The 16,541-nt window shown below is 44.2% G+C and overlaps 1 protein-coding gene and 1 long non-coding RNA gene across 33 annotated transcripts in view; one reads left to right on the forward strand and one right to left on the reverse strand.

Annotated features, from left to right (window-relative positions):
* Positions 1-16,541, forward strand: part of LOC119625880 (extended synaptotagmin-2-like) — a 157,206-nt gene that overhangs the window by 19,899 nt on the left and 120,766 nt on the right. For 29 of the 30 annotated variants that reach the window (XR_012090735.1, XR_012090729.1, XR_012090737.1 and 26 more), the window contains exons 2-3: positions 12,074-12,115; positions 13,301-13,435. Coding sequence is in view for 8 of the 30 variants with exons in the window: in XM_073010401.1 (XP_072866502.1) it covers positions 12,074-12,115; positions 13,301-13,435 (177 nt within the window). In the remaining 22 variants the exon portion in view is untranslated. The remainder of the gene's footprint in view (positions 1-12,073; positions 12,116-13,300; positions 13,436-16,541) is intronic. The other variant, XM_073010406.1, reaches the window with a different exon arrangement.
* On the reverse strand, positions 1,298-15,113 carry LOC140709936 (uncharacterized). Of its 3 annotated transcripts, none has more exons than XR_012090751.1 (3): positions 14,674-15,113; positions 13,394-13,477; positions 1,298-2,850 (listed from the first exon to the last, which is right to left on the reverse strand). It is a non-coding gene; the product is annotated as an uncharacterized lncRNA (long non-coding RNA). The 3 variants fall into 3 exon arrangements; XR_012090750.1 differs by lacking the exon at positions 1,298-2,850 and adding an exon at positions 11,876-11,940; XR_012090752.1 differs by lacking the exon at positions 1,298-2,850 and adding an exon at positions 11,947-12,389.

Raw genomic sequence — 16,541 nt, forward strand, 5'->3', positions numbered from 1 at the left:
GCTGATCTTGAACTTCTAGGCTCAAGTGATCCTCCTGCCTCTCAGCTTTCCACAGTGCTGGGATCACAGATGTGAGACACACCATGCCCAGCCTGCTTCTTTCACTTACTAGACAGTGTGACACATATTAGTGTTTCCTTTCCTTGTATTGACAAATAATTCTGTTGTATGAAAAGGCTACATTTTGTTTAGCCATTTACCAAGTAATGATCCTTTGAGCTTTTTCAACTTTTAGGCGAATATAAATCATGCTGCTGTGAGCTTTCATGTACAGGTGTTTGTGTGGATGTGTGTTTTCCTTTCTGTTGCATATATACTTGTGGGTAGAATGGGTCATATGGTACCTCTATGTTTACATATTTTGAGGATTTGCAAAATTGATTTTCAAAGGGCCTACATCATTTTACATTACCACTGGCATCAAATGAGAGTTCCGATTTCCCCATGTCTTCACCAAAACTTGTGGTTAAAAGGAAAATCTCAAATTAAGTTTAATATAGTTTAATTGAGCAAAGAATGATTCACGAATTGGGCAGTCCCTGAACCAGAATAGGTTCAAAGAGGCTCCAGTGCATCCATGTAGTGAAAGAACATTTATGAGCAGAAAAAAGAAAGTGAGCTACAGAAACAACCAGCCAGGCTGCAGTTCTGCATTGGCCTTACCTGGACGTGGTTTGAACAGCTGGCTGCCTGTGATTGGCCAAAACCTGATGGTTGGCCTAAGAGTAGGCTCCAGTCTCTTCACACATCCAGTTAGGAAACCTTCAGGCTGAAACTTACAGTATGTTAAGGAGACAGCTTTAGGCTGAACTTAATTTAACATTGTCTGTATTTTAACCATCCTAGTGGACATGAAGTGATATCTCATTGTGATTTTGATTTGTATTTCTCTAACTGATCATGCTGAGCATCTTTTCATGTGCTTATTGGCCACTTTTATATCCTCTTTGGAGAAGTGTTTATATACAAATACTTTTGCCCACCCCCCCACCCCCCCCCCCCCCCGCCTTTTTTTTTTTGAGACAGAGTCTCACTCTGTCGCCAGGCTGGAGTGCAGTGGTGCGATCTCGGCTCACTGCAACCTTCGCCTTCTGGGTTCAAGTGATTCTCCTGCCTCAGCCTCCCGAGTCGCTGGGACTACAGGCACCCGCCACCATGCCCAGCTTTTTGTAGTTTTAGTAGAGACAGGGTTTCACCATGTTGGCCAGGATGATCTCGATCTCTTGACATCGTGATCCATCCACCTTTGCCTCCCAGAGTGCTGGGATTACAGGCGTGAACCACCACGTCCAGCCACTTTTGCCCATTTTTTAATTGGTTTAATGTGATCCAAAGTTTACTACAGTAGCCGCCTCCTATCTGTGGGGGATATTTTCCAAGACCCCCAGTGAAACAGGATAGTGCCAAACCCAGTTGCTGTCAATCAGAACAGCTGTTTTGTCTTCTACCCACAAACTTATTTGCTTGTTTGTTGAGTGTTTGGGGTTTTTTTTTGTTTTTGTTTTTTTTGAGATAGACTCTCTCCCTGTCACCCAGGCTGGAGTGTAATGGCGCAGTCTCAGCTCACTGCAAACTCCATCTCCCGGATTCAAGCAATTCTCGTGGCTCAGCCCCTCCCAAGTAGCTGGGACGACAGGCGCCCACCACCACACCAGGTTTTGTTTTTTTTTTTTAAGTAGAGGTGGGATTTAGCATGTTGGCCAGCCTGGTCTTGAACTCCTGTCTTGAAGTGATCTGCCGGCCTCAGCCTCCCAAAGTACTGGGATTATAGGCAAAGTGCCGGGATTATAGGCAAAGTGCTGGGATTACAGGTGTGAGTCCCCATGCCAGGTCCCAGCCACAAATTTAATGCGTTTTCCATCTTAAAGTTTGACATGTGACAGCAAAACTAGCATGAAATTATTTTCCTTCTTCAGTTTCACAGATGGAAGATGTGTTCTTACACCTTAGCAACCTCAGGGTATGATACTTTCCTTAATAAGTCGAGAACTTTCAGCTTTTCACTTAAAGGAAGCACTTAATGGCTTCTCTTTGGCATATCTGAATGACCAACATCACTATTGGTGTGTTTTGGGCCATTATTGAGTAAAGTAAAGGTGACTTGACACGAGCACGGTGATCCCACGACACCTGAGGTGACGATCCAGACAGCACAGGTGAGTGGGCGGGAGCATGCTCAGGGCGTGTCGGACAGAGCGGGGCTCATGTCTCGAGCGGGACGGAGTGAGATTTCATCGCCCTACTCAGAACAGCATGCAGTTTAAAACTGACTGTTTCTGGAAGTTTCCATTTAATATTTTCTGACCTTGGTTGACTGCAGGTAATGGAAATCACAGAACGTGGAACTGCCAATAAGTAGGGGATTTCTGTAGTAGCTAACAAATTGGAGGTCAGTGGGTTCGGTTTTCAAACTCTTTACCCCAGTTTTAAGATTTGGGGTATTTGCAATAAAAAAGGAATGTGTGGCAGACATTTTTCTGCGCCTGGAGCTGTGGGGTCTGCGCTCTGGAGAGAGGCTGGACGGCCCTATCCTGTGGTGCCATCCTGTGCGGGTCCCGCTCGGTGGGCAGCAAGTCTCAGCTCATGGCCTGTCCTCCTGTGTGGGTCCCGCTCAGTGGGCAGCAAGCCTCGGCTCATGGCCTGTCCTCCTGTGCGCGTCCCGCTCGGTGGGCAGCAAGCCTCGGCTCATGGCCCGGCCTCCTGTGCGCGTCCCGCTCGGTGGGCAGCAAGTCTCGGCTCATGGCCCGGCCTCCTGTGCGCGTCCCGCTCGGTGGGCAGCAAGCCTCGGCTCATGGCCTGTCCTCCTGTTTGTTTTTGTGGCCAGTGAACAGCTTTTACATTTTTTAATGGCTGGAAGAAAGTGGCAGGTGAAAATGTTATGAAATTCAAATTTCAGTGACCATATTAAAGTTCTGTTGGAACACAGCCATGCTCATTAGTTCATACGCCAACTGTGGTTGAGTGGTTGTGACAGAGACCTCACGGCCCACAAGTGCCCCAGGTATCTCCTGTCTGACCCTTTATGGGGAATGTGTAACATCCAACAGCGGTGAGGCACACAGGCTATAATTGGGAAAGATGTTCTGGAACCTTGGTATCAAACGTCCAGTGAAGGTAATGATCATATTCAGGAAAAAAGTACTAGTGTTTTCACATGTCTGATTATTTACTGTTTCTTCATTGTGTACAAATAAATAATTAAAAAGGAAACAGTAAGTTTTAGGGTGGTACATTTCCATCCTCCTCCTCATAAGTCACGATAGTTACTATCTGCATGAGAATAAAGTTAAGCTCCTAGGAGATATATAAACTTATTTCTTGAAAACGTAAAATTCACAGATCCATTTTAAATCCGATCTTACTTCTTAGTCCATGTAGATAGATTTTTAGTATTCCAGTCACTTCTGTAAATCTTTTTTGTTTTGTTGTGTTTTGGGACGAAGTCTCGCTCTGTCGCCCAGGCTGGAGTGCAGTGGCGCAATCTTGGCTCACTGCAAACTCTGCCTTCTGGGTTCATGCCATTCTCCTGCCTCAGCCTCCCGAGTAGCTAGGACTGCAGGTGCCCACCACCACGCCCGGCTAATTTTTTTGTATTTTTAGTAGAGACAGGGTTGCAAATAACCCTGTTTTTCCAATCTCATATAGTTTCTCATACATATTAGAATAAACTATATATACTATATATATAGTCACACAAAGCTGGATTCCTTTAAATAGTATACAGAATATGTGCAATTAATTCAGTGCTACAATTCCCCATCTATCTTTTAATCCATTCCAGTTAAAACATAAGCGTGTATATTTGAATTAATATTCATTTGATTTAAATTTAAAATAAAAACAACCAGATTGTCTTAGGTGTTTTAGTGAAGGAGATGAGAAGACAGATTTCCTACCCTTGGACTCGTTTTAATTTGTTGATGTGACTCATGCCAGGACTTCAGCTTAAATCACGATTACCAAATAATTATGTGACTTTTCTTTCTTTTAGCGGAAACAGGAGAATGTCTAAAGGACTTTAGAATTTTGTGAGAACATGGTTCAAATCTTTGAAAACTATTCTTCATGGCCATGTGTTTATGTGTAAATAAGTCTGTTGATACTCGTGTTTCCATGAAGGGTTACCCTGTTGTTCTCCTGAGTAGAAGCTGTGAGGCGTCCCTATTTTAACTCTGCCATTGAATATTAGTCCTGGCTTAAATTCTCCTATAATTTCACGTGTGCACTAAAAGGGGGCTTAACCCCTTTAAAAAATAAATGGATAGAGGAAGAGTATATGTCAGATGTAACATATGAAATTCAGGGTACGTTCTCTTATGAATTAAAACTAAGACTTGGATTTCAAGTGATTTAGGCAGCTTTGTTACGAAAGGTATGCTGGGATGAACCTAGTTTTTAAATTCTTCTTTTACTCTGTTTTCTGATCTACCAAAATAGATAATGGTCACTTGTATAATGAAGAAATAGTGAGGAAGCCCTCTCTAGGCCAGTGCCTCCTACGCAGTGTGCATCAGCGCCGGCTCGGCTGCCACCGTCCACCTTCAGCCCAGAAGAGCCTTGTGCCCCTGGGGCCCATGGTGGTCACAGCTGAGGCTCAGCCGTCACCCCTGTCGTGGCAAGAGTCCTTATTTTAAACTGTTAAGAGTTTAGGTGACATAAGAAAGCAACAATTTGCCATAACTCTGGTAGACAACACCGTTGGATTTGTGGTGAGAAAGTCAAGGAGTGACTGTGATCACTACGTGTGGTCTCAGTTAAAAACTTCAGGGACGTTAGTGTCTTTTCGGACTTCCTAGTGAAATTTCTCGTTAATGTACAAAACACCTGGGGAGAATTTTGAAAGTGCTTTCTGGTAAGAAATGACCTTAAACAGATGGATTTTTAAGCACTGTCATTGCACCAAAGCATTGGGGTATCCAGTTACTCTGTTGCAGTAATCGAAGCCCGTAAACCACAGAGAAAATTACAATCTTGTGGATTTTGGAAAAGATCAATTGCTTTATTTACTGTGTGAATTAATTGATTGCCTGCTTTTTATGTAGACTAGAAATAGATAAAAATGGTTATCTTGTGCAATTTCCTTTTACTATTCGAAGTAGTAATTTGACCATACTGTGACAGTTTATTACAGGGTTGACAGATGTTTTAGATTCCTCTCTACCTTTTTAACCTTGAGTACTTTCTTTGTAGAAGCAACTATTTGGATAAAGCATCCTAGTATCTTTGAAAAAAATACCATTTAATTATTAAGATTTCTGACCTGCTTTTTCAGTTTCCATGAATACTGACCAAAGTCTCTAGAGAAGACGGGAGATGGGCACGTAGGATTTGAGGATCTTGAGGAGGGACAGATAGTTTGGGATATGAGTAGATACTTGATTATACAAAGATCAGAAGGCACAAATTTGTGTTGGTACCAAATTATATTTTAGTCACTCTCCTGCTAAGTTGAGCAGCCCAGCTGTGGGGACGAGCAGAGATCCCCACTGGTGTGGAGAGGTAACAAGTGCTCCGTCAGATCCTCGTGCCTTACAGTTCTAAACATGTAAACGCCGTGTGCCTGGAAGTCTCGTCCACTGTCAGGAATATTGTCCCTAATACTTTTTCTCATGGTAATCTGATAATACGAAGACGTGGTTCTGAGTTACTTTTCCCCAGGCCCCACAGAAGTGCTTCTCTTCCCTCCAGTACAGAGCGCCAGTCTTCTTGGAAAGCACTGAATGGGGGCTTGGGTTCTCATGGGCCCCACCTCTGTGTGTATTAGAACCTTGGACTCCCTTTGGTCGTGCTGAGTGTGAACCAAAATTTTCTGGGCAGTTTTAACTTTCTGCACGTCTTTCTGACCATTTGCGCTGACTTTAATTCATATGCAGAGAGAACAATATAAAACATTTTAAATATTTAACGTTTTTAGTATTTCCGCAGACTGGATTATTTGAATGCAGGCTACATCTGCTTAGGTAAACCTGTAGTATGCTGAGTGCTTCCAAGTAAAGGTGTATTGCTTGCCTAAACGCTTCTAGAAACCAGTTTCTGATTACTCTTGTGATGTAACTAATAAGGAAGAGGCGTCTCATGTTCTTGTAGAACGGTGGTTCTCCTGTCCTTTTTGCTTTATCTGTTCCATTTTTGAGATTGTGTTGATTTTAGACAAGGAAACAAAGCTACCTGCTTAGATTTTTTTCATTTCATAGGCCTAACATAGAACTAGCCACATGGTATAGGAAGGTTGGTGTTTTCAGATGGCCAATGAACGGGTGACCCTGTCACTTAGGTGCCTTCTGAGGCATGGCGGGGTTGGGCCCCACCTGTGCTGGTGGGGCCTGCTCCAGGGCACACTCTCGATTGCTGTGCCAGTGACTCACATTCCTTCTTCCTTCCCCTTTAGTTGTGGTCTAAGAGAGGGAAAGAATTCTTCCCTGCACCCAGCCATTGCTTCCAGTAAGAATTTTGTGTATTTTGTTTTTTCCTTTTTAAAATAGTGCCTAAAGCGTTACGCAGCATTGAGCAAAGCTCAAATCCTTCTTGGAATGAGGAAGAATCTTGAATAAATGAACTTGATTGGCAAGTTCATGATTTCATGTTTAGTGGCATTTTGTTTCTAACAGAATCATTTTATCCATTTATCTTTAAAATTTTCCTTAAAGGTATTAAATCAGCAATGCCTCAGGTATAGCATCTTTCTTAATATTTTCTGAGACATTACCTGTCTAAAGTTATTCTAGGTTTTTATTTTTAAAAAGGAATGAGTCAGCAGAATTGCTACTGCATGTTTCAGTGTTACTAATGCTAATGGAATTTTTTTTTTTTTTTTTTTTTGAGATGGAGTCTCACTCTGTTGCCCAGGCTGGAGTGCAGTGGCGCAATCTCAGCTCACTTCAAGCTCCGCCTCCTGGGTTCATGCCATTCTCCTGCCTCAGCCTTCTGAGTAGCTGGGACTACAGGCGCCTGTCACCTCGCCCGGCTAATTTTTTGTATTTTTAGTAGAGACGGGGTTTCACCGTGTTAGCCAGGATGGTCTCGATCTCCCGACCTTGTGATCTCCCCTCCTCGGCCTCCCAAAGTGCTGGGATTACAGGCGTGAGCTACCGCGCCCGGCCAATGCTAATGGCCTCTACATTCCCTGTCAAGTGCCTGCTGTACTTCTTTTGGTAATTAAAAATGCTTGTATCAGCCTGGTGCGGTAGATGACTCATGCCTGTAATCCCAGCACTTTTAGAGCCCGAGGCGGATGGATCACTTGAGGCCGGGAGTTTGAGACCACCATGGCCAACATGGCAAAACCCTGTCTGTACTAAAACTACAAAAATTAGCCACTTGTGGTGGCGGGCACCTGTAGTCCCAGCTACTCCAGAGGCCTAGGCAGGATAATTGCTTCAACCTGGGAGGCGGAGGTTGTAGTGAGCTGAGATCGTGCCGCTGCACTCCAGCCTGAGTGACAAGAGTTAGACTCCATCTCAAAAATAAAAACAAAAATGCTTATATCGTGCGTAGGACGTGGAATTTATTAACAATAAAATCCTGTGCAAGTTCTGATTGTTAATACTGGTCTTCAAGGAGAATGTTGTTTGAAGGAAGACATTCCTTTTATTAAATTTTTGTTTTGAATGTTAGCTTTCAATTTTTTTATGTTTGGAAATGGGAAGAATATGATTTAATTGGCAAGAAAATTTTGACCGTTTATGTCAATTCCATCCTGTATACTTCAGCAGGGCGTAACAGGAAGGCCTCTGGAGTCCTTTGGGTCTGGATCTCTTTATTCTACCTGTTCCCCCGAGGCATTCTGTTGTCTGTTAGATGGAGCCACTAATTGTTCAGAGGTTCTGGTGAGGATTAAACAAAATATTGTATGTAGAGTTCCTGGAGCACAGTTAAATGCTCTTTGTATATTTGGTTTAATTTTTCTAAACAAAACAACTTTGGTAATAGCAGCAGCATATTAGAATCTAAAATATGCCTTTGTTCTTTTAAAAGGTAACACTAAAGAGATGTTTGCGGGGTATCAACTCAAATATAATAGAAACTTGAATAATCGTACAATGATTATTTCTAGTTCATGGAGATAATATAAATATAGAAATTTGTTTTATCATTAGAACTTAAAAGAGATTTGAGTCTTTCTTTTTAAGCTGAAAGATAAGATTTAAAGCTGAATATGTGTTCCTATGTGACTGAGGACTGTGTTTTCTATGATCCCTGTGTGTCCCAGTCTTTCTCTGTGATGTTTTTGCTACTTTAGATTCTGTTTTATGCAACATAAGCAAATGTTTATGAATATGTATTAGTGAGAAGCAGAGTTTGACTTAGTGAACAGATTTTAAAATGTGACAGATTTACTTTGTTCAAATTTGATATATTCTCTTTCTCATTTTCTTTGGCACATTGGAATAATCACTCATAAATGAAAACCTCAGAACTCCTGAATGTCTTGGGATAGCACTACTAAGAGACAGCTTGATTGTGCAAATTCTAACACAAGCCAGTTAAATTCTAATACAAGCCAGTTCACTTGTATTCAAACCTTATTTGGGCAGAGGGTTTCTCTATTCGTTCCAGAACAGAATGGGGCACTACCGGCAGTTCCTCCCATGCTCCTCCTGCAACTCTGCCTCACTGCAGGCGTGGGTGCCGCCTCCTCCCACTCTCCTGCCCATCACTGCCTCCCTGCAGGCGTGGGTGCCACCTCCTCCCATGCTCCTGCCCATCAGTGCCTCACTGCAGGCGTGGGTGCCGCCTCCTCCCATGCTCCTGTCCGTCACTGCATCACTGCAGGCGTGGGTGCCAGCTTCACCCATTCTCCTGTCCGTCACTGCCTCACTGCAGGCGTGGGTGCTGCTTCCTCCCATGCTCCTGTCCATCCTGAGACTGTCCAGGAGCCCACCAAGAGACACCTCATTAGAACAAAAGCTGTTCCTACCACCCAAGAAATTCCAAGAGATTTAGTACCTTTGTGTGGGGAATCAGGGATGAGAGACCAAATGTTAGAACAAAAGATTCTCCTAGCACTCCTACCTACAAAGGGTTTTAGGAGTTCTATGTTAAGTACTGGGGGCAGAGACCAAATATATGTATTTCTTGTTATTTCACATCTGGCCAGCCCCAGCTCATATACGGCTAGTTTCTTTCTTTCTTTCTTTCTTTCTTTTTTTTTTTTTTTTTTGAGACAGAGTCCCAGGCTGGAATGCAGTGGCGCAATCTCAGCTCACTGCAACCTCCGCCTGCTGGGTTCAAGCAATTCTGCCTCAGCCTTCTGGGTAGCTGGGACTACAGGTGTGCACTACCACGCCTGGCTAATTTTTTTGTATTTTTAGTAGAGACTGAGTTTCTGCATCCTGGCCAGGTTGGTCGCGAACTCCTGACCTCGTGATCCATCCGCCTTGGCCTCCCAAAGTGCTGGGATTACAGGCGTGAGCCACGGCACCTGGCCTACGGCCTCTTTCTGAATCTTCCATGGACCCTTCCAGGCAGCAGCAGACTCTCCTTCCTGTGCCGGCACTGTTCTCCCTCCCTGGCTGGCGGCCACGCCTCCCACACCAGCCCCTCCTCCAGCGACAAGGACAGCAGCAGGTCTCATTCCCGCTGGATCTGGAGGAAGTGCTTGATAAATAGATTCTTCAACAGAACAGTCAACACATGTGCAGGAGATTAAGTACAGCCCAGTGACTAATAAAATCAGAACTCACCTTATTTTTGCTCTGATATATGACTGAGTAGAGAAGCTTTATTATTGTTACATAAGTATAATTCTGTAGGTGATTCTGGTACTGGTATGTTTAGCTTAAAGGTGTTGCTCAGGCAGGCGTTAAGGATGACAGGATGAGTAGGAGTTTACTAGCATACTGTCAGACCAAATTTGAGAAGTACCAGTAAACTTAGAGACATCTAATGTTAGAGAAGGAAGAATGTTTTCATTTTGGAACATTTTTTACAGGAGTCATTTTATGATATTTATCTTTAAAACTTGATGTTCCAAAAAATTTTTCTTTACAAATCAAATTTGGAGTAGATTACTTGGTGTAAGATAATCCTGTTTCCAAGTATCGTTTTCATCTAATATCATTAAATTATGGTTTAATTAATGAAAATTGCACTTTCACATAATTTTGGTCATTTGTTATATAAAAATAGTACTCCTGTATTAGAAACATTTTCTTAATTTTAATCCTAAATTACAGAATTAGTTCATGCTTATGAGGATTTCAAAAGTAGAAATACAGAGGGAAATGTAAGAGCTGAGTTTCCTCATTACTAATTTTGTACATATTCTTGCAGACGTCTTTTGTATGCATTTATTAGCATGTGTAACTTACATTAGAACATGTTTCTATACACATGCATATGTGTACAATGTTTTTAAAACTATATGGCCTCTTAATTTTTTTTTTTTTTTTTTTTTTTGAGACGGAGTCTCACTCTGTCCCAGGCTCCTGGAGTGCAGCGGCACGATCTCGGCTCACTGCAACCTCTGCCTCCCGGGTTCTCCTACCACAGCCTCCTGAGTAGCTGGGATTGCAGGCGCATGCCACCATGCCTGGCTAATTTTTGTATTTTTAGTAGAGACAGGGTTTCACCATGTTGATCTCTTGACCTTGTGATCCGCCCGCCTCAGCCTCCCAAAGTGCTGGGATTGCAGGCGTGAGCCACCGCGCCTGGCCAAGGATGTTTTATTTTAGCCCCAATGGCAGAGAAAATATTTTCTTTCTCTTTTTTTCCAATCCAGAGAGAGGGTCTCACTCTGTCACTCAGGCTGGAGAACAGTAGTTCAATCATGGCTCACTGCAGCCTGGAACTTCTGGACTGAAGTGATCCTCCTGTCTCAGCTTCTGAGTAGCTGGGACTGGGACTACAGGTGTGCACCACCATTTTTTTTAGAGACAGAATCTCACTGTGTTGCCTAGGCTTGTCTTGAACATCTGGCCTCAAGCAGTCCTCCTGCCTCAGCCTCCCACTGTGTTGGAATTACAAGTGTGAGCCACCGCGCCCAGTCTACGTTTTTTTTTTTTAATAGGTTTTCCTTTTTTTTTTTTTTTTTGAGACAGACTCTCCCTCTGTCATCTAGGCTGGAGTGCAGTGGCACGATCTCGACTAGCTACAACCTCCACCTCTCAGGTTCAAGCGATTCTCCTGCCTCAGCCTCCCAAGTAGCTGGGATTACAGGCGGGTACTGCCACACTGCTAATTTTTGTATTTTTAGTAGAGACGGGGTTTCCCCATGTTGGCCAGGCTGGTGTTGAACTCCTGGCTTTAAGTAATCCACCCGCCTCAGCCTCCTAAAATGTTGGGATTGCAGGAATGAGCCACCATACCTGGCCCTAAATAGGTTTCTTTTCTCCTGTACAAACCCTTCTCCAGTATCAGGCCCTACCTGCAGAATTTTAAGGGGGATCCCCATCTGGGTGAAAGTGGGAGATGGTATGGAGGGGAGCCAAGTAAGGAAGAGCGTCTCTTGGCTGGTTTGGGCCAAAAGAGAAAAGCAAAAGGAAAGAGTGAATTTTATTTTAGTTTATATTTTGTTACTTTATTTTGTGGAGTCTCATTATGTTGTCCAGACTAGGGTGCAGCACTAATCACAAGCTTGATTGTAGCACATTGCAGACAAGCTCCTGGGCTCAAGGGATCCTCCCACCTCAGCCTCCCGAGTACCTGGGACTTGCAGGTTTGCGCCACCATGGCTGACCTGGGCAGGGTAGAGGCTCAGCCTAGATTTCCAGGACATGATGATAATATACTAACAGATGAGAAGCGTGTGTTTTTAAACAAGGTAAAGGTCAGTTTTGTATAATCTATGATGTTTCAGATTCCAGTGAATTTCCTCTGGACAGTGGGGTGCAGGGAAGACTCTGACGGCATTTTCCACACCCGACTTTTCTGCTCATCAGAATGTAAAGAGCTGGGGTGCCGTGCATTTCACTTTCCCTCCTTGGAGACCAGTTTCCAAAGCTTTAGAGCAGAGTGTTTTAAAGAAGCATCATGTAAACACAGGACATATGATCGGAATATGAAATTGCCTGCTTGACATTTTATTTACAGTTGTTGGGAGTTAATAAGTCATATGTGTGTATTTTCCTCCTAGGTTCATTTTCCAGACACTGAAAGAGCAGAATGGCTAAATAAGGTAAGATTAGAGTATACCAAATACTGTCTATCAGTGGAATTGGAGGATGAGATACCATCTTTCCATATTTGGGAATTTGCATGTTGGTAACATTTGAGCTCGTTTGGACTTCAGTGGGTTGGCTTCTGCTCCCCAAAGACCTCAGTCATAACTAATGCATTTCTTTTCTTTCCAGAGAGTGAGAACTGTCTCTTTGACTTGAGAAAAGTATAGGCATTTGCATATTTATATCTCTAGCCATGTGTCTTCTTTTCTGAACAGCCAGGGCTCAAATCTGTTTTATAATAATCATAAGTTTTAAGAAACATTGTAAAGAAAGAAATAACTTACAAGAAACTGAATAATCAATAACAACCCTTTTTTTTTTTTTTTTTTTTTTTTTTTTTTTTTTTTTTTTTTTGAGATGGAGTTTCACTCTTGTTGCCCAGGCTGGAGTGCAATGGTGCGATCTCAGCTCACCACAACCGCCACCTCCCGGGTTCAAGTGATTCTCCTGCCTCAGCCTCCCGAGTAGCTGGGATTACAGGCATGCGCCACCACGCCCAGCTAATTTTGTATTTTTAGTAGAGATGGAGTTTCTCCATATTGGTCAGGCTGGTCTCGAACTCCCGACCTCAGATGATCGCCCGCCTCAGCCTCCCAAATGGCTGGGATTACAGGCGTGAGCCCCTGCACCCAGCCAGCAATCTTTTTTTTAAAGGTTATGTTTTTAGAACGGTATACCTTGAATTAGATCTGTTTTATCTCTGTGTTTCATACATCTTTAGGGCTACACAGTGAACTCAGATGTTGATAATGATCACTTTAAAGTGCTGGAAGTTCATTTGTCATTAAAAATATAGGTGCTTATTAATATTTATACAGTTGAAGAACTATAAATATTACAGTTGTTTTCAGCAACAAGTTGAAACTACAGGACTTTTAGAAATCTTTAAATGTGCTGACATACTTAAACAGAATATTTAACTAGAATAACTAGTTCCTGCAACATATTAGGTAATCAGTAGTTGGTTTTTCTAATAACTTTTTAGAATTTAGATCATGTTGATTTTGCATAACAAGAAGATCCTTCCCCCTCTTTATTTTCAAAACCAGGTTTGGTCCATTGCGAGAGTTTCTCACGAGCACTCGTGTGTGTCATGCATTATAGCTTTTTGTTTACACTGAGTTCTTTTTCCTTTCCAGACTGTAAAACACATGTGGCCTTTCATTTGCCAATTTATAGAGAAGTTGTTTCGAGAAACTATAGAACCAGCTGTTTGGGGAGCAAACACCCACCTTAGCACCTTTAGTTTCACGAAGGTCGACGTGGGCCAGCAGGTCAGTGGTGTTCTCTTAAGTATCCTCACATGTGCACACAGACTGCTGTGAAAACATGAAAAACACATTTTCTTTTTTTTTTTTTTTTTTCTTTTCTTTCTTTTTTTTTTTTGAGACGGAGTCTTGCTCTGTTGCCCAGGCTGGAGTGCAGTGGCACAATCTGGGCTCACTGCAAGCTCCGCCTCCCAGGTTCACACTATTCTTCTGCCTCAGCTTCCTGAGTAGCTGGGACTACCGACGCCTGCCACCACGCCCGGCTAATTTTTTGTATTTTTAGTAGAGACAGAGTTTCACCATGTTAGCAGGATGGTCTCGATCTCCTGACCTCGTGATCCGCCCACCTCGGCTTCCCAAAGTACTAGGACTACAGGCGTGTGCCACTGCGCCCGGCCAAAAAACACATTTTCTTTCCATTTTTTTTTTCCAGATGGGGACCTCACTTTGTTGCCCTACCTGGCCTCAGACTCCTAGGCTCAAGTGATCTTCCTGCCTCAGGCTCCCAACTAGCTGGGTATATGTTTTTTAAACAACTTCAATGAGCCCAGTGGCTCATGCTTATGATCCCAGCACTTTGGGAGACCTGAGCTAGAGACCAGCCTAGGCAACGAAGTGGGACCCCGTCTGCAAAAAAGTTCCAATGTTAGCTGGGTGTGGTGGTGCACGTGTGTGGTCCGGACTACACGGGAGGCTGAGGCAGGAGGGTCACTTGAGCCCCAGGAGGTCGAGACTGCGGTGAGCCATGATCGCACTACTGCATTCCAGCCTGAGTGACAGAGTGAGACCCTATTTCAAAAACCAGACAGGTTCAAATTATGTTCTGAGGAAAATTGTTCACCAAGAAGGTCTACCGGGTGTACCTGCATTTCCCACTCAGGCTCTACCTCTAGCCGCGGTGCCTTTTCCTATCTGTCAGGAGGCTGTCCTGCTGCCCTCGCCTGCCGTGCCCCTTCCTGTCTGTCAGGAGGCTGTCCTGCTGTCCTGCTGCCCTCTCGCCCTTGGTGCCTTTTCCAGTCTGTCAGGAGGCCGTCCTGCTGCCCTTTTGCCCATGGTGCCCCTTCCCATCTCTGTCACTCAGGCTCTGCCTCCAGCCATGGTGCCTTTGCCCATCTCTGTCTGGAGGCCGTCCTGCTGCCCTCTGACCTGCCGTGCCCCTTCCCGTCTCTTGTCACTCAGGCTCTGCCTCCTGCCACGGTGCCTTTTCCCATCTCTGCCGGAAGGCCATCCTGCTTCCCTCTCACCCTCACTGCCCCTTCCCATCTGCCGGGAGGCCGTCCTGCTGCCTTCTTGTCCGAGGTGCTCTCTTGGCCATGTCAGCCTCCATCGCATGGCTTCTCTTTAACACTGACTTTTTTCCCCTCACATGTCTTTCTGCTCCACATTCTTCTGTCAGCATGCCCTTTTCGCGCTAGTTTTAAGTAGTCTTTCCTGTGAGAGAGTTTGATATGTGAATTCATGCTAAATGTGCAGTAATTGACATGTTTAAGGTGTTTACCCCTCTCGGGATGTTAAAAAACAAAACTACTAATGACTCTAATGCTGGTAAGGTAGGTACACCATTCATTACGTAGGTGGAAGGAAAGACGGATTTTGTTAACGGAGTCACATTATGTAAAAAGGAAAGCTCTACTTCCTAATACCACTTCTTGTAAAAGCCTCAAGAGTACATTTAGTTGATCATGGGAAGTTTTTCTTTTTATTTTGTATTTTTAAATTAGTGTTTAAGTAGCAACAGTCCAAGGTAACATTTATATGCCTGAAGACTCAGAACGTGAGAGTTCTTATAAACACACACACAGTCCGTACACGTTGGTGCACGCACAGCAGAGTAAGCACACAGACATCCCCGCACAGTGTGGTTCAGGGTTGTGGTAGATGTGGCTGCGGGAGGGTCTGGCATGGCCACTGTGTATTTGCCACCTGTTAGTGGGCACCCGTGTCCACCCCATGCTCTCCAGGCTGCTGGCCACCTTTCTCCATCAGAGCTGACTGTGTGTGTGCAGAGAACGCTCTGTCTCAGGAGCAGTTACTCCAGACGCAGGGCCTCCTGTGCAGCCTTACATGTGACACCTGCCTGTGTGTGCTGCTGCTTTTCTTGTGACATGCCTGAGGGGTGGCCATCCTGTGCAAGAGCCCATGTCGCTACACAGGACGCCTGCGGGACGAGCCCGTGTCTCTACGCAGGATGCCTGCGGGACGAACCCTTGTCTCTACACAGGACGCCTGCGGGACGAGCCCGTGTCTCTACACAGGATGCCTGTAGTACACTTTCAGTGTTGACTTTACCTTCAACACCTAAAATGGTAACCACAGATGGGGAAAAACACAATTACAAGTTAAAGTGCCGTGTGAGTGCAGGTTAAAATCCCAGTGACAGGTTAAATGCTGTAAAGCAGGGGCTGCATGCTCTGTCTGTACATGGCCAGGTCATACACGTTTTAGCTCTGACTCCACCTTAAGTCTCTGTGGCACACTGTTCTGCTGTCTCTCCCTCCCTTCTTTCACAGCCCTTTAGCCAAGTGAAAACCATCCTAGCTCCAGGGCTGTAGAGTCAGGCCAAGGGCCACGTTTAGCCTGTTATGCCCTAAGTTACAGCATGTTCATGTTTGTGGATATTTAAAATTCCAAGCTCACCTGGGTTTATTTTAGGAATAATTTTATTATGTTTGAGTTCCTTCACACACACGTTAAGTCTGATACCAGCTGAATAAGAAGGTCCTTGGAGAATAGCAAGAGTATTAAGAGGAGTGCTGATTCAATAAAGATAACTTTGGCATTTTCACCTACTGTACCAATGTCTTACAAGTGGCAAACCCAGGCTTTCTGGTGAAGGGACGGATAGAATGGCATGCGGAGTCCTGTGCAGGGCCCTTGGCCAGACTGTGTGCTGACCAAGACCTCGGGCAGCTGGGCAGTGTTGCCTTCTGGTGTTTGTCCTTCGTTAGGTAATGCCCAGTCATCTGGAGTGGGGTTGGTCCCTTCATCTCAGTGTCATTTGGGGAGTATGTTATCTGATGTACATCATGCCTGCCCCATTTTCACTTACTAGCATAATGTGGTGGTGATGTTTTTAGTGCAGTCTGTACATGGCTTAGCTAGTGCCATAAAG

Source organism: Chlorocebus sabaeus, chromosome 23, assembly GCF_047675955.1.
Source record: "Chlorocebus sabaeus isolate Y175 chromosome 23, mChlSab1.0.hap1, whole genome shotgun sequence".
NCBI classification, from domain to species: domain Eukaryota; kingdom Metazoa; phylum Chordata; class Mammalia; order Primates; family Cercopithecidae; genus Chlorocebus; species Chlorocebus sabaeus.